The sequence below is a fragment of the Prionailurus viverrinus genome, chromosome B1, assembly GCF_022837055.1.
Source record: "Prionailurus viverrinus isolate Anna chromosome B1, UM_Priviv_1.0, whole genome shotgun sequence".
In the NCBI taxonomy this organism is placed as follows: domain Eukaryota; kingdom Metazoa; phylum Chordata; class Mammalia; order Carnivora; family Felidae; genus Prionailurus; species Prionailurus viverrinus.
The window spans coordinates 13968250-13989543 of record NC_062564.1 but is presented as its reverse complement, the minus strand read 5'-3'; the positions used below and the strand labels follow the sequence as shown (position 1 = coordinate 13989543).

The 21294-nt window shown below is 41.7% G+C and overlaps 1 protein-coding gene across 1 annotated transcript in view; it reads right to left on the bottom strand.

The window, feature by feature from the left end:
* Positions 1 to 21294, bottom strand: part of TENM3 (teneurin transmembrane protein 3) — a 451388-nt gene that overhangs the window by 58536 nt on the left and 371558 nt on the right. The window contains exons 13-16 of the mRNA XM_047856975.1: positions 9386 to 9602; positions 8248 to 8367; positions 7181 to 7442; positions 1332 to 1599 (exon numbers count right to left, since the gene is read on the bottom strand). Of these exons, the coding sequence (XP_047712931.1) occupies positions 1332 to 1599; positions 7181 to 7442; positions 8248 to 8367; positions 9386 to 9602 (867 nt within the window). The remainder of the gene's footprint in view (positions 1 to 1331; positions 1600 to 7180; positions 7443 to 8247; positions 8368 to 9385; positions 9603 to 21294) is intronic.

Here is a 21294-nt window from a genome sequence, read left to right as displayed (position 1 = left end):
GTATTTTTTTTTCCCCTCACACCACTTTCTCACAAGGGGTCCACAGCACAAAATGAAGACCAGACTGGGCACCTGGTTAAGTAATCAGATCAGACAAATCAGCCCCGGGTGGTGATCAGATGATAACAGCTTAAAAATTACATGTTCCATCTGAATAATTATAGTGGTGTAGTTTCCAAGAGTATTCAGTTGTGGAAGATATTTACAATAAGTAAGGTTCAATATAGTAAAAAAAGTCTGATTATGGCATCATATTCACGTTACTATCAGAAATGAACAATAACACCAGCAGTAGATTAATGTGAACAAATCACAAATGAGAAGATTCAGAGTCACAATGGAACATGGGTTTTCAATTTTAGAACAAAGCAGAGGGAGAAGTGGTAATTATCTGATTGAACTAATTCAAGCCCAAGGTATATATTAATTTCAGAATAAGAATACTCTCAGGTAAAAACTGGTAGAACAAAAAAGCATCCATCGGTTGTTGCTGTTCTTGGGTTGAGTGTGAAGCTATACCATACGTACATTTCTTCACATCAATCTTTGATCACACTATCCCATCATTCAGTAAAACAACTGGTTTACCCGATGTTTTATTTATTATTATTATTATTTTTTTCAAGATATGAAGTTTATTGTCAAATTGGTTTCCATACAACACCCAGTGCTCATCCCAAAAGGTGCCCTCCTCAATACCCATCACCCACCCTTCCATCCCTCCCACCCCCCATCAACCCTCAGTTTGTTCTCAGTTTTTAAGAGTCTCTTAGGCTTTGGCTCTCTCCCACTCTAACCTCTTTTTACCCGATGTTTTAAGAATGTCATTGCACTGAATTGACTCCTTCTAGTCAAAAGATCTGAGATAATTTCTGAACACAAATATTGTCTATATCCTCTCAAATACCCTTGTGAGCTGAAACCACCCTAATTGTCAGATACGGAAAACATCAAAAAGGATAAGGAAAGCTATGGAGACAAAGTTGTAAGGAAAAAAAAAAAACGAGAAAAGGAAGGAGAACACTAAGGAAGGAGAACATGGGAGAAAAGATTGGGACACCGTGGACTGTCATTCAGAACGTTTTCTAATGTATAATTTCAGCCAGAAAAAAGGGATGCTGTCTCATTATATGGAAATACACTCCCTTTTCCCATGGTAGGTCTTAACCAACCAGCTTAGAACTCCCCACGGACAATCTTACTGCCTTCCCATCTGTTTATCCATTGAGTTTCGTGGGTGATTTGTTAGTTCTGACTTCAAGATAATATCATATGAGTTCTGACTTCAAGATAATTTTTTTTGGCTGAAAATATATTGATAAGGAACTTACCAACAGCTTCAGATAGACCATAGACCTTTTGATTATACGCATCTGTTTTATCCCATATAAAAGTATAGGCCAAGTTTGGCGAGGCAGGAAACCACTTCTGAAAGAGTCTTCCGACGACAGCCACCATAAGGTGAACCTTCATTAAATTAAATGGTATAATAGACTGGGTCATGGTGATCTTGAGAACTGACTTATAGCCTGCAGCTCTGGAACTCAAGTAGGAAAGTTTCAGATCTGTTCCTGGAATTGTAGTTTCTTCATGGAGTACCTAGGTATGAAAAAAGCGGAAGCTTAAAACTGCGATCGTGGATAACTATTAGGTAAAAGAGATTCCACAGGGGCGCCTGGGTGGCTCAGTCGGTTGGGCGTCCGACTTCGGCTCAGGTCATGATCTCGCCGTCTTGTGAGTTCGAGCCCCGCGTCGGGCTCTGTGCTGACGGCTCAGAGCCTGGAGCCTGTTTCGGATTCTGTGTCTCCCTCTCTCTCTGACCCTCCCGCATTCATGCTCTGTCTCTCTCTGTCTCAAAAATAAATAAATGTTTAAAAAAAAAATTAAAAAAAAAAAAGAGATTCCACAGAATTGAGACGAACAACTAAAGTAAGACATCAAAGAGTCACTCTTCACAAATACACATTTGAGCTGTGACTTCATTCAATAATTATAAATAACTCTGCCGCCAGCCAATTTCTCTCCTCCTAAAAGCTTCTTGTCATTTATTTTGAGTTAATCATACCTCAGGTGCTATTCCTCACACGGAAGTCACTGTAACTGCTCCATCGGGCTGACATGCACTGACTTGTTGGCCTATAGTCACAGCCGATTCTCACTAACCCATCTTTCACCCCCATCACCCTGGAGAATTAGAGCAGACATTTGTAAGATGGCTGGCTTAGCGCAGGGATGTGGTCTAGGCCAAAGATCTGGCCTACGCCAGCTGGCTCATTTAGGGATGAAACCTGGGCCTGTAGCCTCAGCAGCTGACTGGTCACAGCCTAGAAAGACAGGAGTGATAACAAAACAAGACCAATTCGTTTGGGTTAAATTGTAGCAAATTCCACATCCATGTGGAAAGGTAACAGAACGATAGCAAGTCCTTATAATTAAACACTGAGTAAGGACTCACCACTGACTTTTGATAGGATGGTGGATGGACTAGTATTTCGGAGCTGCATAAATTTCTCCCTAGAAAACAACTAATGCGTTACTGAATGCACAGGCAAGACACTCAACGTATCCTTTTCGAGTTGAAGCTGGACTGTAAAAAGTTAAAATAGCCACCTGCCTACGAATGATCTCCTTTACAAATTGGTAAAAATCACATTCTTAACCCTCCAGCCTACCCATCGATGTCACTGGCTCCATGAATGCTAACAAAGGCATACCGACATAGGCCAAAACATTAATTGTTTTGAAAATATATTTTACGTCGTGTGTAAAATCTTTCCAGAGGGTTCAGATGCTAATTAGGAAGCACCGATTAGGTTGGTTACTAATGATCACTCTTCCCAGGTTTACCACAAGACACATATTGCAAAGTGCACAAGGCCATTTATGCTCAAGGATCCACACCAGGAAGTCAACACTTTCTCTACTAAGAATTAAGTTAACACTCGCAAAGCTTTCCTCATATTGTCCTATCAAGCTTCTTTGTTCAGACAGAATGGACTATCTGATTGTGTTAGAAAAATCTCAGAATGGCGATCCAGTGGTCAGCGGCATTTAGCTCCTCTCGCGTGGAGCAGCTAGGATTGATGCTTAGCTGTCACCTCTGAGTTTTAATGACCTAAGTGGAACCCACGACAGTGAGGTTGTGGTGGTCAGTTTCAGTATAAACACGCAGCACAAAAGAGTGGGCTAAGCAAACTTCCATGCTGGCCCATGAGCCAGTGTTGGCAGGAAGAGAGATGTGAGGCAATTTAGTGGATCAAGAAGGCATCGCTACGCTCTCACAGATATTGTTCCTATTTATTACAAGTGGGGTTTTCCTTCCCAACTATGCCAACGGATTCCGGCCACGGACTGTCTCAGGCAAAATAGTTTACGGACATACAGAAACTTTCCAGAGCTTTGTTAGACTCAGGGAGACCATTACGTTTAAGATCGACAGCATTGCTGTGTGGCTGTAGGCTACAGGATGTATAATGGAAATAGAACTCATTGTTCTTCTATCTTTGGGGTGAAATACCAATGGGTGAGCTTGAAAAATAGATTCTGTGACTCTTGAATGGCTCTGAAAATGTAAGTGATCGAACCCTAAGGCATATAATTTGTTTCCTCTTATTTCCAAAATAATTTCTCATAAATCTGGTAGGTTTTCTATACGTAAGGCAGTCCTTTCCTTAATTAATATATATTTCCTGTGGTCTTCTAGAGGCTGCGTCTCTAATTCAAGATATCATGTGTTATTCTTATCTTAATACTTGATTACTATCTTTGTCATCATTAACCTACTTCCATGGAACAAATATCTGTAATTTGATTCATTAAAACATGTGTTTCTCCTATGTAATTGAACTTGACCATGTTATTTTGCATTCGAGGGAAAAGTAAATCTAGCCAGAGTGGAAAAAATAAACCATTAAGCCTATTTTTTTTTTTTACCAGCTGTCTGATCTGTAAGCCTCATTCTTCACCCCATTACATATTCAGTTAGAAAGCGCAATAAAACGGAAAAAACGGAGTAGAATTACAAACACAAAGGCTTACTTTCTCTAATTTTGTTATTGTTATTATTTTGTTTGATAATAAGTTAGAGTATTTTATTTTATAATAAATAAATTATTTATCCAATCAAAAAAAAAAAAAAAGAAATACATCCTGTCACTTCTACCTTCCAAATCTCAGTCTAATCTGCTTCCTCCTCTCTAGTGCCATTGTGCATGTTGGGCACCTCTCCGTCTCCGTGCTGGACGTGCACGGAAATACAGCGCACACTAGTCAGTTCACCGATTCGTCTGTTTCCTTCTAGCAATTACGCGTTTTGTCACTTGTGTTAGCTTTAGAGAAATCTGAAAAAATGCCATGGGCCCCCCGGTTCCATATTGCCTAAAGAATTCAAGGTCTCCACTGTATGATAACCTGGCCTCAGGCTTTCCCTTTATATGCCCTACATTTAAATGGTCCATCAGCTTTAATGTGACATTATTTGGTTTTATCACCATGTGGTTGCTTACACATTTTCTTCCATCTGGAATATCCTTTCCCTCCTTTGAAGGTCAACCTCCTCAGTGATGCTTTTTTTTGGCTTCTTTAGGAATGGACCCCTCTTGAACTTTCAGAGTTCTTCTTTCAAATCTCGATCACACTTTAGAGCGGCAAGAGCCATGCCTCACTAATCTTTTTATCCAAGTAGAGTACCAGGTACACATTAGACTCTCAGTAAATTTCTACCAAACGTTGGTTGACTGTTTGATGGAATGGGGAAAAGAACCCTTCATGAATTCTTGCAACTGTTGACTACCTGCAACCCATTTCAGTGACTCGGTTTGCTGAAAGTTTGCCCCCTATAGACAGACAGACACTGCTTCAAGGTTAAATCTATTTAAGGCCTGGCAAGGAGCTCAGCCTGACTACACGATGACCCCTGGGAGGAAGCAGTACAGTGCATAAGGCTACAGTGAATTTCTAATAAAAGCTTCAGCCCAAAGTCGGCCTGGTTACGCAGCATAGCATCCAGGGGTCTCTTCAGCATCACAGTTGCCTGTGAGAGTTCTCCTTACCTGTTATCCTGGACCTTCTCGGCTCGTCTCCTCTGCTCTCTATCTGTACTCCCTCCCTGGGGGTTCTTTCTCATCCTATGCTTTATGTTCAACCGTAACACTGATGACCCCCAGGTTTAATATCTTTCCTTCCAACCTCTCCCTGGGACTCCGCTCGTACATGTCCCCTCCTTACACCTTCCACCCTAAGCACCTTTGTTCAAGCCACCATCATTTCTCCTACTTACTGAGACTGTCTCCCACCTGGTCTCCTTATTTGAACCTTTCCCCAATATAAAATAGTCTTAGTGTAGCAATCACAGTGATCCTTTTAAGAAGGAAATCAGCACCTGTTACTGCTCTACTCTAAAGCTTCCAACAGCTTCCAATGACTCAAAGTACACACACGGTCCTTAACCGTGCCACCATCTTCAATGACTCCGGGTTTGGGCGTCACTCCTTCACTCAAGCCCTACCCGCTGGCCTCTTTGCCGTTCTGTGACTAGGCCAAGCATGCTCTTCCCCCGGAGCTTCTGACCTTGCTCCTTGCGCCATCTGGAAGACCCTTCTATCTACTCTCTCACTTTCTTAAAGTTTCTGCTGAAATAGCAACTTATCAAAGAGATCCTCCCGGACCACCCTTCGTAAAATGGCACCCCGATCCGTCTTACCCTGTTTTACCTTTGAAAAATGAGTCTTATTCATAACCCGACATACATTTGTCTGTTTGTTGTCTCTCCCCCCTTTTAGCTGGCAAGCTCCCTGAGGGCAGGCATTCATCTGATTGGCTTACTGCTTCATTCCATTCTAACACCGCCTGGTGCAGAACAGGTATTCAATAAACACTCGAAGAATGAATGTGACAAAGCGGCTATGTGCTCCTGTTATTTTGCAGACCACATATTTTTACTTGGTTATTTATGAATAAAGTCCATTATTATTGTACCTAATGTCCTGTCTTTAAAACCTCAAAATTATTTCCTTTTGAAAAACATTTATTTATTTACTTTTGAGAGAGAGAGAGAGAGAGAAAGAGAGAGAGAGTCTACAAGGGAGCAGCAGAGAGAGAGGGAGAAAGAATCCCAAGCCGGATCCACACTATCAGCACAGAGCCCTATGTGGGATTCAATCCCAGAAACCTGGGATCATGACCAGAGCCGCAATCAAGAGTTGGACGCTCAACCAACTGAGCCACCTAGGTGCCCCAAACTGAAAATTATTATTATCTAAAAAAAAAGATTGTTTTTAACATTTATTCATTTTTGAGAGACAGAGAGAGACAGAGGGGCAGAGAGAGAGGGAGACACAGAATCCGAAGCGGGCTCCAGGCTCCGAGCTGTCAGCACAGAGCCCGAACGCACGAGCAGCGGGGCTCGAACGCACGAACCATGAGATCATGACCCGAGCCAAAGTCGGATGCTCAACCGACTGAGCCACCCAGGTGCCCCTCACAATTATTTTTAACTGAAAACAAATAGGAAGGAAAAAAATCTCCAGATATTTCAGTAGATAAAAGGAATAGTGACAGTATGGCTATTTTTTTAAAAGTTAGTTTTCTTTTTTTCCTGAGGAGACTAGGCTTTGCTATAAATTATTAGAACTTACTAAGATATTAATATCAAGCTTTTTAGGTAAAAATATCTTGTGACAATTAATAAATATTTGCTGCTAAAAATCAAAAAGCCATCATCTTTTCTGAAACATTTTTTACTTACAATTATAATAAAACATTAAGTTACTGAGAATAATGACCATAAGTAATTGTTACCACGTCCACCAGGAGGTCAGGAGCATACAGGTACCAAAAGCTTTTTCCAGTGAGCAAAGACGTTATCAGCTAGTTGAGTTTAAGCTGTTTTTCTATTTGGCTACAACCGATAAATATATACACATATAGTACAGCCTGAACAAAAAAGTATTTTGAATAGATCTTTAAGAAATAACTAGATATCCTACTACAGTGTTATATATTCTAGCACACACGCACACACACACACACACACACACACACACACCCACATTCTATGTTTCATTCTACAGAATATTTAGGATAGTGCTGGAATTCTGCAACCCTTTTTAAAGATTGTTGGGACACTGCATGATCTGAAAAATGGTTTCCTTAAAAAGGACTGCCTGCTAGAATATTCTACCTGTGTTTCGGGAATAATAGGGCTGTCTTCAGGAGATGATCTGAAAAAGGTGGATAAAGGAGAGGAAACGATGATAGGATTTGGCCTCACAAATCCACTCAGATCACAGCTGGGAATGTCATTCTCTTCCTTCTTCATGACTAGGGTATCCATCACATAAAAGACATTCCACGGAATCCACACCGTATGATACTGAGTGAGGAATGGGGATCGTTCAAATACCAAAGTCAGGGAAGCCCCTCCATTTGCCACCAGGTCAAACCTAAGAAAAAACAAGATTGCTCAGTGAATTATCTGGATCCTATACAGCTTCCAACAATACTCAACTGCATCAATAAATATGCTTTATAAAGATAGCCGATTTCCCCCCAACTTTTATATCATAGGGTTTCAAATCTATAAGAGTATGCAAATAATTATACAATGAACACCCATATACCCTTTACTTAGACTTACCAATTCATTAACATTTTCCCGTATCTGCTTTATCTGTCTACCCATCTACTCTTTTTTTCAGAACCATCTGAGCTTATGAAATATCACTTCGAAATATTTCAACAGGAACCTTCTAAGACAAAGAAAACTCTACAAGATCACAACACTGTTACCACGTCTTGGCAAATGAGCTCAACTTTTTTATTTTTATTAAAAAAAATTTTTTTTTTAACGTTTATTCATTTTTGAGACAGAGAGAGACAGAGCATGAACGGGGGAAGGTCAGAGAGAGAGGGAGACACAGAATCTGAAACAGGCTCCAGGCTCTGAGCCATCAACCCAGAGCCCGACGCGGGGCTCGAACTCATGGACCGCGAGATTGTGACCTGAGCCGAAGTCGGACGCCCAACCGACTGAGCCACCCACACACCCCATGAGCTCAACTTTTAAAGCGCTGTGTGCGCACGTGACTTTAAGTCTGTGTCATGTGCACCGTCACAGATTTCTGGAGTCTAAAAGTTGTTGCAGTTCTATATTAAATGGAACAATAACACATATTGGGTGATAGAAGAATGCCTAGTTTTTATACTGAAACTACTTCAAAAAAAGATAGTGCAGTGGGACTAACTCACATTCCATCCTGGCGGGTAATAGTATATCCATATTCTGGGTAATGGAAAAACGAGACATTTACTCCAATGAGAGGAGTTCCATCAGCAGTTAGTACTTGGCCTCTGATGACAGATGCAAGGCTGTGGGAAAAGGAGAAGAATCAGAATGAGCATTTGTCTCCTCAGGCCAACAGTACCATGATTTAGAGCTAATTCATCCTAAGGATAAAATAACACTATCACCCACACTTGTTATTCCCCCAAACCAGACCCGAAATACTCCCGAGACAATGTCCCTTTTAATTCGGTGCAATTCACATTCTCTAAATGCCTGGTGTTTACCCTGGGTTTTTAATTTGTTGCAATCTGGTTTTTGGAGAGTTATCAAGACCGATAATTTAGAGATGAATTTTTTAAATTATAAACTGCGCTTTTTCATAAGTCATCTATCTGGTGCTTACATGAAGAAAAGTATACCTTCCAATTAATTCCAAGGCAATCCGTAAATCTGCGGGGACCAAGGAGTACAAGATTTAAAGGGGCAATAAGGCACATTCGTGGAACAACTTTTAATCAACTGCTGGGTCTAACTGCATTAATGCTGTTAAATTACTGCAGATCCAGGAGTTCCAGTGTAAATCATCTTCTTTTACTCAGTGAGACACAAGACACCTGCTTTCACTTACTGGTTTATTTTCAGGTCATTACTGCTCTGTAAAGCACCAGTCAAACAGCTTATGCAATCTTACTGTGATGCTGTTAGCAGTTCCATTACATTAATTCATAATTTATATTATTTAGCGAGCTCAGCTAAAAGAAAAAAAAAGCTCACTTCTGCTTTGCCTTTTGGGGTCTTTTCACTGCTTCTTTTGAAACATTTCCAACCGTGCTAACAAAATCAACTAGTTAAATGAAGATTTATCGACTCCTTAATGGGATGTCCCGTTATGGCTCGGATGCTGAAATTGACAAAGTATGTGAACTGTGTCAAAAATGCTTGAAAGGCGAAGTTTGGTGAGGAATTTGCCGAAAGAGGAAAAACTGCATAAAAAGAAAAAGCACTTCCCTCAAATTCAGTCATCAGCATTTCGTAAAAAGTGCACGTAACTACTGATAACAACACTACACATCTATGTAAGGAAAAAAAAAATGGATTAACCTCTTATTGAAAGGACTTTCTCCAGGTAGGACATGGGTGCTGTCAGACCCTATGAGAAAGCTGATTCGATCATAGAAGGACTTGGCAGCCTGCTGCGGGGGGGACTGTAAGCTTTGGCTGATGACATCCTGAGGGTCGGGCAGTCCATGGCAGTAAGGCTGGTTTTGGCAGGAACTCTGTAAACAGCAATCAGGATCCATACAGTCAACGAGCCCATCTGCAGAGAGAAGTGTAAGCCAGTGAGAGAACTCCTCTTTGAATCTGTGACTAACGTTTTGTGCGCTACGTTTTGTTTGTTGGTTTGTTTTCTTTCGTATCAAATGAATCTCCGCCCCCACCCCCACCCCAATTGAGAGTAATTTCAGGGAGGCCTACTTTTTGGAAACGGATGAAATATGAATACAATATTTGCAGCTGCTTTCACGCAGAGTAAGTGTTTAGATCGGAGATGACGGATTCTGATTAAGAAATTAAAAATTACTGATTAGAACAATCTATTAGTAGCTTGAAAGAATATAGATTATTTTTAAGTATAGTTACTGAACCCTTCTGTATTTTAAAGAAAACGTACTAGGAGTTAACACAGTGAGCGCGATTGGTGAATGGATAGGAAACTGCTCAGGGAGAAGTTCAAAAATTTGGGAAAGGGCCAGAAAATGAAAGTCTGTGAAATGAAGCAAACACAAATCAACATAAAACGGATGAGATTAGTCAACCATCTTTCAAGGAAACAGCTTTCCCAAGGAAGGTAAAGTGTGTTCCAAATAAAATTAAGGCAACTCTCAAATTTTTTTTTTATCTTTTTTTTTTTTAATTTTTTTTTCAACATTTATTTATTTTTGGGACAGAGAGAGACAGAGCATGAACGGGGGAGGGGCAGAGAGAGAGGGAGACACAGAATCGGAAACAGGCTCCAGGCTCTGTGCCATCAGCCCAGAGCCTGACGCGGGGCTCGAACTCGCAGACCGCGAGATCGTGACCTGGCTGAAGTCGGACGCTTAACCGACTGCGCCACCCAGGCGCCCCACGGCAACTCTCAAATTTTAAACAGGATCCTGGGCCCCTGGTATGCCTCTGCTAAAATGGAGGTGTTACTTTAGAATGTGGCAAATGTAAATATGGCATAATATTATAAATGATAAGAAGCCTATCAGAAAAGAAAACTGACCCGCAGTGTTGGTGACATGAAAAGTGTTGCGGGTAGAAAGAATCTGCTAGGGCCTTCTCCAGGAACATCAAAAGGAAATGACATTCAATGCCCCATGTAGGTATTTTGCTTGAAACATATAAACCAACTCATCAGTGGACAAGAGTGTCAGGTTATGATGATTTGGTGACATTATCCCTTAAGATCATTCTTTCACTGGCCAGCTGATACATGAATTGTGATCTGCTTGGCAATTACATGTCTCAGTACAGAGTAATAAAATATTAGTTTCTGAAGACTTTAAATCATTCTTGGGAGATCAAATGGTCTTAAAAATCTTTAAACCCAGGTATCAGGTCTTTGTGTGACCCTATTATGACAAACTCAATCGAAAATATCTAGCTGACCTACGTATTTTATTTACACGAGTGTTTTTTAGTAACTTTTATTTTCTTTAAAAAAAAATTTTTTTTTTCAACGTTTATTTATTTTTGGGACAGAGAGAGACAGAGCATGAACGGGGGTGGGGCAGAGAGAGAGGGAGACACAGAATCGGAAACAGGCTCCAGGCTCTGAGCCATCAGCCCAGAGCCCGACGCGGGGCTCGAACTCCCGGACCGCGAGATCGTGACCTGGCTGAAGTCGGACGCTTAACCGACTGCACCACCCAGGCGCCCCCGTAACTTTTATTTTCAAAAAAACACACTAGCCATTTGTTTTTGCTTGAGGACACTCTTATTAATAGAATGTAAGTTTTCCCCTCCATTATCTGACAGCAAATTGAGACAAAAGAAAAGAGACTAAACTGAGTCATGTTGCCCAGTCTAAAAGTATGTCAACAGCGACACAGTAAGGTCAGAAACCAAAGACGAGGGGTCCTGGATCAATGTCCTTTTTTTTTTTTCCTAAGTTTATTTATTTATTTTGAGAGAGAGACAGAGAGAGAGAGACAGAGAGACAGAGAGAGCAGAGGAAGGGCAGAGAGAGAGGGAAAGAATCCCAAGCAGGCTCTGTGTGGAGAGCCCCACTCAGGGTTCAATCTCATGAACAGTGAGATCATGACCTGGGCAGAAATCAAGTCAGTCGCTTAACCAACTGAGGCGCCCAGGTGCCCCCTGGATCAATGCCCTTAAGTCATTTTGCACACCTGAAGCAGAAGGTAGGGAACGCTTGTGATTTCTCCTAATACTCCCTTCTGTTTCTTTGGGCAACAGCTCTACGTAGTCATTTAGGTGTCCATCCCTCCCTCTCTGTCCATGCGCATTTCCCCCTTCATGTTTGGTTCAGAAATGTTTGGTTCAATCGAACTTGCTGAGCTGGAGTAAATTTCAGGAACTGTCTGCAGGTCCTGCCCCCCGCGCCCCACCCCCCACCTCCTCCCAGGTGTGAAGCTGTACGGCTGTGAGGTTGGGGTGACTGCATCCCTCCAGCTGCCAATCCAGGAGAACCTGGTTTGGAATGCAGCCATTCAAGAAGCAGAGCCAAGAGCTGGAGACAAAAACAATAGGTCACAGTGGCATCTTTAAGGTTTTTACAACAGGCTGGACTGGAGCTCCTGGGCTTTTCAGGTGCAGAGGCCAAGCTATTTTCTTCTTCTTTACGCCTGTCTGGGTTAGATTTTCTGTCACTTACAACTGAGAAAGATTTAGTTTATCTAGAGACAGTAACTAAAAGTCTGTTCACTATTTTCCTTGTAGCTGAAAAACAAGGCGAATACACAAATACTTGAATTAAATTTATAGTGTTGGGCTCCTTTCACGTTAGTATTTTAATTGCTTTGTTAACCACAATGAGTCACAATGAGTCAGAATTTCTGATAGGCAGATCTTCTTATGTATTGTTTCCTTGTGATAGTTACATTTTTATGCAGATATCCGTCATGTTTTTAAAAGATGCATTCATTATTTGAAAGGGCAGTTTTATTCCTTTGATAAAAGTTTTAAATCATATTTTAAGAAAATCAAATTAAACTGAGCTTTGAAATTGTATATAAATTTATCAAAATGCTACTTTCTTGGCCAAAAGGCCATGAAGATGATAAATGTCTAAATATTTCTCCATACTTTTGGAAGAAAGATAAAACTATGCTTATGGGCTTACTTTTCATGAAGATATAATAATGCAACACGTTGTATGTATTTTTCTCTCAAAGAAAGAGAAGCAGTTATGAAGACTCAGATTTTTATAGTAGACTATTGAACTGTTATCTCAGTACCATTTCTGGCTTCAAAAAAAATTAAAAAATAAAACCCTTCCAGAAACAATTCATGACTATATATTGAGATTTTATAAGGAATCTTAAAAAAATTTTTTTAAATGTTTATTTTTGAGAAAGAGAGAAGGACAGAACACGAGTTCTGAAGGGCAGAGAGAGAGAGGGAGACACAGAATCTGAAGCAGGCTCCAGGCTCTGGGCTTTCAGCACGACACGGGGCTTGAACCCATAGACCGTGAGATCATGACCTGAGCCGAAGTTGGATGCCCAACCAACTGAGCCATCCAGGCGCTCCTTATAAGGAATCTTTAATTACGTGTTTTATGATCTATTTCAGAGTTCTCACTCCATGACTTTTGAGTGGGTGTGCATATGCTTGGGAGAATCATTTTATACAAACATTTTATATTCTTGCAAATTTTTCCCTTACATTCATCCTGTAGCTTAGAAAGAGATTACTCACTTGGAAGAGAAAGTACTTCCAATTATTGTATTTTATCTCCATTAATCTTGAAAAATAAAGGTTAACTGACCCTCATCCTCTCCTTCCCGACACTACTCCCCCAGTGTCTTCCTTTAGGCAATAAATGGTACAGTTGCCCAAGAAGAATACTCAAATTTAGCCATTCATCTTTGTTAGTTTATGAAAAGCAAATGTACATCTGACATGTAGTCTGCAGGTCATAAAACTGCGTGAGATTGACACCTTCTGAACTAATCAGTTGGAAATGCATTTTTACAAGCCTCTCTACTAACATCAATCAGAGAAGGAATCTCATTTTCAACAGCCAGGATGCAGGGACACACAGTTTGTTATTCTTCTGCAGAGTTTATCAGTAACTTGCCCAAGCAACTGACGGATGGTTATGAATCTGGCTCCCTATAACTTGGGAAAACATTTGTCATTCTTTGTACTTAGGGCTATCTAGTACAACTAAGTTGATTACCCACTTGCCCAAATGTACAGGGTAGTAAAATTGTCTTTGTGGAATAGCTTCTCAAAATCATTGAGATTCCAGGTAGTATCAGGAATATCAGGTCAGCTTAAATTTGTATTCGTGTAGACATCGTCTCTAATAGAATAAAAAATCATAAAAAAATCATAAGAAAATCAGAAGTGCTCAAAACCCCCTGAATAACAACTTCAATTATCTGCTTACATTATTATTCATCATTGTTATTCATTATTATTATACATTATTATTCAATTATCTGCTTAACATTAAAGCAGATAATTTAGTTTATGCTCTGTCCACTCAATCCTGAAAATTCTTGCTTGGTTATCATTTTAAAACATGTTCTCATCTTACCTTAGGCTTCCATTGGACTGTAACAGTGGGTGGCAAACTTACTTTGCAAAGGGCCAGAGAGTAAACAATTTAGGCTTTGTTGGCCATGCAGTGTCCCACACTGTTCAGCCCCACCTTTATAGAGCGAAAGCAGCCATAGACATTATGGAAATGAATGGGTGTGTTCCAATAAAACTTTATTTACAAATACAGGCTTTGGCCCAGAGGTCATAGTTGGCCAGCCTCTGGTCTTGCTTTAATGTTTCTACCCCAGCCTATTTCCTCGTGCTCTTCAAATCATTCTTGACATTGTCTTGGGCGAATTTAGACAATACGTACTTTGTCAGATTATTAAAACTTCTGATTCCAAGTCTCTTCCTAGGTTACTTCTACGCTGGCTTTATCCTGCTTATCAAAACTCACTTTCTTCTTTCAGCGGCTATGGATACTTGAACCTGTTGTTTTTTTTTTTTTTTTGCCTTGGTTTATTTTTTTAAATGTGTTTATTTTTTAATATGAAATTTATTGTCAAATTTGTTTCCATACAATACCCAGTGCTCATCCCAACAGGTGAATCTCCTTTTAATGAATTTTCTGTTTTTACTCAAAAGATAATGTCCACTGCCCCTCCCCACAATATTAGGAAGCCCCTTTCCCCCATCCAAGTTAGAGGTAGAGATAGAAAATATAAATTAAGATATAAATTATTCTGAGGGAATTTATCCATAGACTTCAGAATTTTTGAAGTGTCCAGGTCTACCGTTCATTACTTTTCTAAGTCACCATTCTGTGAAACGCGTGAAATTCGTCTATGACAGAACTGGGATCATGTTTGTGTCTCTGTCTACTCTTGTTGTTCTTCTGTATCAGTGGTCTCTTCACGGGTTTGGTCTCTATGTTCATGTATGTCTCCAGGCTGATCATTCTTCTGCACTTCAAATCTACAAACTGCCTTCCAGATATTTCCATTTGGATACTACACAGGCATCAAAAACTTAGTGCATCTAAAACACATCTAATCTTCTCTGGAAGTGCTGCTTTCTTCTGTATTTCCTAGTCCAGTGAATGATTCCATCATCTATCCGTCCAGTCTCTCCAAGTAGAAACCTAAATGTCATCCTTGACTCCTCCCTTCCTTTTTCTCTGCACTGAGTCAATCACCAGGTCCTTCTTTCCTTCACCCCAAAGATCTCTTGAATCAGTCTCTTTCCATTTCCTAGAAACCAGCCTTCAAGCCACCATCGTGGTCCCTTGACAAGATCTCCACGACATTTTCGTTTCCCAAGTTCCAGGCGTGTCCCAACTCCTCATTCTCTACACTTCAGTCTGATGGTTTCCTCTGCCTGGAGACCTTGACCTCTCTCTACGCCCTTACCCCCAGGCCCTTGTCCCAATTGCTTCAGCCAGCAGCTCAGACAATGGCTTGTGAAGCTCCTTGAGAGCTGATTGAGCTCGCCATCATATCCCCAGTATCTAGTACCCTCCTTGGCACTATGTCAGCGCACAATGTTTTTCTGGAAGGAAGGGAAGAATGGATTCGGTTCCTACAGATAATTAGATTGAAACAGGTCAAAATGATGTCTTAAAGGGGCAGCAGAGACACCTTCCGGTTTTATTTGCTCAGCCTTCTCTAACCCCCAGTACTATGCTAATCCTTGAATTCTGGTTTCTTTTTTTACCCCAACAGTTATTATTTTAAAATAGAGGTCTTGATTAATTGGACATCAACCAATCCACACAGTTATAAAAAGCATTAGAAGAAACGTATGAAACACTATGTATAATCTTACAAAGGAAAAGGCCCTATTTATTTTTGAAGACACACAGCCCAGAATTCATAAAAAGATAAACCTTATAAAAATCTGCCTCCTACCAAGGAAAACTTCTGCATGATGAAAGATACCTAACATCTGCAACACACCCAACAAAGAATTTGTTAAGTACCATCTACCAAAATACTTCTAAAAATTAAAAAAAAAAAAGTCAAACAACTAACAGGAAGAAAACGGGCCAGAGAAATAAATAAACAATTAGCAAAAGAGGAAACACAAATGGCCAAGAAACATAGATAAGGATCATCAATCTAGCCAGTAATTAGAGCAATGCAAATGAAATTAATAAAGATGGGGGTCACTTTCACCTGTCAGACAACATTCCTATTTTTCACTTGTTGGACAGTTTTGTTTCTGTACAATGATCACCTGCAGACCGTGGGCACAGAGAAATAAGCACTCTCCTTCTGATGAAGCTCATAGCGGCAAAACCCACATGCGAGGCAATTTGGCCACGAAAATTAAAAAGTTTAAACACCCCTCCACCTAGAAATTTCGCTTCTTAACATCTGCCCAAAAGAAATATTTGTACATTTACATAAGGATTTATATGCAGGTACACACACACACACACACACACACAGATTCACTACAGACTTGTCTTTATACTAAGAGCGGAAAAAAAAACCCAGCAACACGAGGTTATTGCTAACACTTATCACAAACGGAGTAGTGGTAACATTAGTGACTACAGCTGTGTTTCTCTTACAAAGAATAAGGTACGCCTCTTCGTACTTACTGGCTGAAAAAAAATCTCTAAGATTCTTTGGCAGAATCAAATTTAGAATAGCACTAATCCCACTTAATTTTAAAACCATAAATGTGCCTATAAATTCATGGAAGAAGGAGCGGAAATATGCACAGCAAGTTGCTGACAGCAGTTAACCGTTTGAGAAATGACAATTCGCAAATTGGCATTGAGAAAGCACTGTGTGTATACTACGGTTACTACCAAAAAATTAATTCGTTAATGCAGGGTTTTTTTTTTAAGTTTATCCTTTATTTCGAGAGAGAGACCGCGTGAGTGGGGGAGGGGCAGAGAGAGAGGGAGTGAGAGAATCCAAAGCAGGCTCTACACCGTCAGCGCAGGGCCCGACGTGGGGCTCGAACCCACGAAGCTGCGAGGTCATAACCTGAACTCAAAACTGAGAGTCCGACGCTTAACCGACTGAGCCACCGAGGTGCCCTCTGCAGAGGATCTTAGGGTGGAGACGTGTAACGCGGAGACCTGTTTCTGGAGAGGTCCCGTGCACTGCCCGTTTCTACATTGCGAAGCCTGAGTTTCAGCCTGTGTGCCTCTGGCTTTCCTCCGCCTCTAAAACTTATTCAGAGATCGTGGGAAAACCTCATGTTTCACGTACGCTATCAGGAAGCTACTGGGAGCTTTGCTTCGAAGGGTACAAGCTGGGCTTCTCTTTCCTTGAATGCGATTTGCTTTGCTCTAAAAATTCTGTGGGGAGTGAAAGGGTTCAGACAACCTGAGTCTCTCCTAGAGTCTTTCAAACTCATACATTTGTCCCCCAAATCATGATCCACCAGGAAAATACATTTTAATGCTCTGAGACTCTGAATGCCGTTCTGTGTTCTGATATCTGGAATCTTTTCGGGAAGTACTTATGATCTCCTGTAATCCTTTTTTTTTTCCTTTTCCCTTTTCTTTCCTCTCTTCCTCCCTCCCTCCCTCCCTTTTTCTTCTTCTTCCTCTACTTTTTTTTTTTTCATAGCTATAGATAATTTTTTAACATTTATTTATTTATTTTGAGAGAGAGTACGAGCAGGGGTGGGGAAGACAGAGAGGGAAAGAGAATCCCAAAGAGCCTCTACAGTGAGCAGAGCCCAGTGTGGGGCTCGAACTCACAAACTGTGAGATCATGACCTGAGCGGAAATCCAGAGCTGCACACTTAATCGACTGAGCCACCTGGGCGCCCCTCTTCTTTATTAAAGCCATTTCCCCCCTTTCTTCCCACTTCTGTTACTCTCTCTTTTATTTATTTAACTTTTATTTGAATATGTGTTGGGAGAACACAACAGTCTCGTCTTCCTGCTAGGAGTCTTTAAGATTCTATTTTCAAACATTTCCTATTTTCACTTGGTAATCTCCAAACTTAGACGGCTCCTGCCCATTCATCACACTCCTTCTGCTGCTTACATTAACATTTCATTCATTCTTCCATTTCTGTTTTTACCGCCAGTACACTCCTACATTTCCTTGCAGTCTGAACCTTTCCTTTGTATTCTCTCTCTCATTACTGTTTTCATCTTTCTAATTTCTGACTAACCTCTACTGAGTTGTGCTTTCCTCTCCATTATCATCAGCCTCCACTTAAAAAAACAAAACAAAACAAAACTAACCTGTTCTAGGTACCTCTTCCTGACACATCCCCAGAAAGTCATACTTCTGAAGGACAAAAAACCAAAAAAACCTCTACCTACAAGTAAGCCGCATCACTGCTGGCATTGCATTTTGGCATATCACTGTTCTTGCATAAAGTTTAGTAGTTCTGTGCCCTCAGTCACCCAGTCTCTAAGAGAAGACTTGAGTCCCATGCTGTAAGAACCCACAGGGGACCTATCCACTAGAGGACCAGACAGGGAAGCAGGATGTCGGAGGGAACTCTAGTTAGGAAGAATAAAAACATGGTAACAACTGTCAGAGATCACATATTTTGGAGAAATCACCTTGTTCATAAGTATCTTGAGTTTCTATGAAGGTAAACAGAATTGCCTTTGGCAAGGTGTTGGCATTCTGAGGCTTGCATAGTGGGCTCACGCTATGGGGAGCCATTTAAAATCGAGAAACCTGGGGTGCCTGGGTGGCTCAGTCAGTTGAGTGTCCGGGTTCAGCTCAGGTCACGATCTCACCATTTGTGAGTTCGAGCCCCGCGTTGGGCTCACCGCTGTCAGCTCACGGCCTGCTTTGGATCCTCTGCCCACCTCTCCCTGCCCCTCCCCCGCTCTTCCTCTCAAAAATGAATAAACATGAAAACAAATCAAATCGAATCAAGAAAGCCTCTACCGAGTGAGATTCTCAGTGGGTACACTAGGTAAGGGCGAGGATGCTTATCAAAGTACGTAGGGGGAGCTGCTTTGCCAATCTTGGGCATGGAAAGCACTGACTTTTCTCGTTCTCAAGTGAGAAGGCTATAATTTGGAGGGGGGCGGGGGGGAAAGTAGGAGAAAAAGAGTAGAAGAAGATCCTTCGTGAGATGAACAGGAATCTATTCGTTATATGAAATAGTTATTGGCGCATATTCCCTGGTTATCCTAAAACTAAATGCTGTGGACAGCTATTAATATCCCTGGAGTGGAATCTGTTCCTTCTGTCTATCCAGCATCTGTACCCCTCTCTTCTGGGGACAGAATCTCAACTTTCCTTTGGGCAGGGGACATACTTCGGGCCGATGAGGGTCAGGCTCACACCCCGGCCGCAGTAACCACCCAACAAGGTTGTCTCCTTGTACTGGGGTTATCATGCTGTGGAATGTAAACCTAGAGCTGCTGGGGGTCATTCCGGGGAAGACACAGTCGGACAGTGGTACCACCGTGGCACGGAGCAGAGTGGACAGATGAATTAGCCCAGATTTCTGTTACCATTGTGTCAACACCCAGGTGCAGTGATCTCTGAGTTTTTCAGTGATATAGCTAAGAAGTGTTTCTTTTTTAAAAGCTTAAGTCCGTTTGAGTGGAATTTCTATCACGTGCAACCAAAGAGTCTTTCCTGGTGACGATAAGGAATACAAAGGCTATCCCAGCGGAGGGGAAGGTGAAAGCCTAGGGTACAGCCCGTGTTCCACAGCGAGGGGCCGTTTCAGAGGCTAATGGACACACTCCAGAACCTATGGAATGAGGCAAAACAGGGTCCTGGTCTTGACACCCCAGCCCAGGTCGCGCTGCACTTCAGGGTGACCCGTTCCCAGCTCTTCACCTGCCCTCTCTCTGATCTTAGCAACTTCACCATCAGAGCGAGTTCTGGGATAGGAATGGGCAACGGCTGAGCCCGAGGGAGGTTAACTTTGCAGGCGAAGGAAGAGTTGGAGAAGTCTTCGTAAGCCAAGGCCGGCCACGCACTGCTGATCCTTTGCTCGGAAAGCTTCCTCAGCGAGGGCAGGATCTAGTGTTGTGGTTTCCAAAGTGTCTACACGCTCCATGAGGAGATGTTATGCACAATTACCGGTCCAGCGACCATTCGTTTGTCACTTCCACCGGGTGACTTAAAAGTCTTCTATTCCACTGCCTGCCTTTGTCCAGATGATCTTCCCTAACAACCTCTGATACCTGGAGCTAGATTTCAGAAGCATGTTGGGGAGGAGCCTGGTTGACTCCATGAAGAGTTGGGATCTTTGTCAGGGCCTGTACTGTAGGGAAAACACTGCCCTTAGTTCTGAAAGGCTGGTGGCCTTACATGCATGACAAGTGTTTGAGCCTTAAAGAAACCGGGTCCAACCGAACAGGAGAGTCACCTCCCACGACACGACCGTGTGGGTGTCAGGGGAGTGGCTAAAGATAGATTCCTGCAACCCATTTTATTGGTAGTCTCTTCCTTCCGGGCCTCCTGAAGAGTTCTCTCGTAAGACTGCTGTCTCTTATGCATTTTAGAGACATAAAGGGGCAGTCGGGCTATGTGGGCAAAGATGAACACCTGTTTCGTGAGATCTAGATTTTGAGGATCCATAGGCTGAGGCAGCGGATGGGTCAAGCCGGATTTGGTAAAGAAAAGTACATTTTAGAGGGAAAGGAAGACGCTTGATCTAAGAAAAAAATGCCACTATCTCTCCAAATGTGTTGTCCTTTCTAAAAAAAAAAAAATTAGGTTTACTTATTTATTTTGAGAGAGACAGAGACAGTGTGCATGGGGGAGGGGCAGAGAGAGACGGGGGGAGAGAGAGAAGCCCAAGCAGGCTCCACGCTGCCAGCACAGAGCCTGACACGGGGCTCGAACCCACGAACTGTGAGATCATGACCTGAGCTGACACCAAAAGTTGGACGCTTCACTGACTGAGTGACCCCGGGCGCCCCTCTAAAAATTTTTTCATGTATCTTCCTTCTTTAGTTCTGGGGATACTAAGCAGTGTAGCTTAGGTTATAAGGCACCCCGGGTTAAGATCTCCGGGTATAATACAGCTGGCATTGAGCTACCTTCTCCCAAGATCAACAAAATTAGGTTAGGGACAGGAATACAAATTACAGGAGATAAGTAAAGAATCCACAAGAGGTCTTCCGTCGGCTCAGGTTTCTCCTTGGAGAGGGAAGCCTAGAGATAGCATGGTTTCATGCTAATGAGAATAAACAAAGGGGGAACAGGCCAATTCGCGGCTGATATATTTTGAAGCAAGGGAAAAGTCTCCTTGGCTGATAACCACACTAAAGAGTTGATTAGCCCCTAAATTACTCTGCCATGTCTCTGCAGACCCAGCCCTGCCAGTTG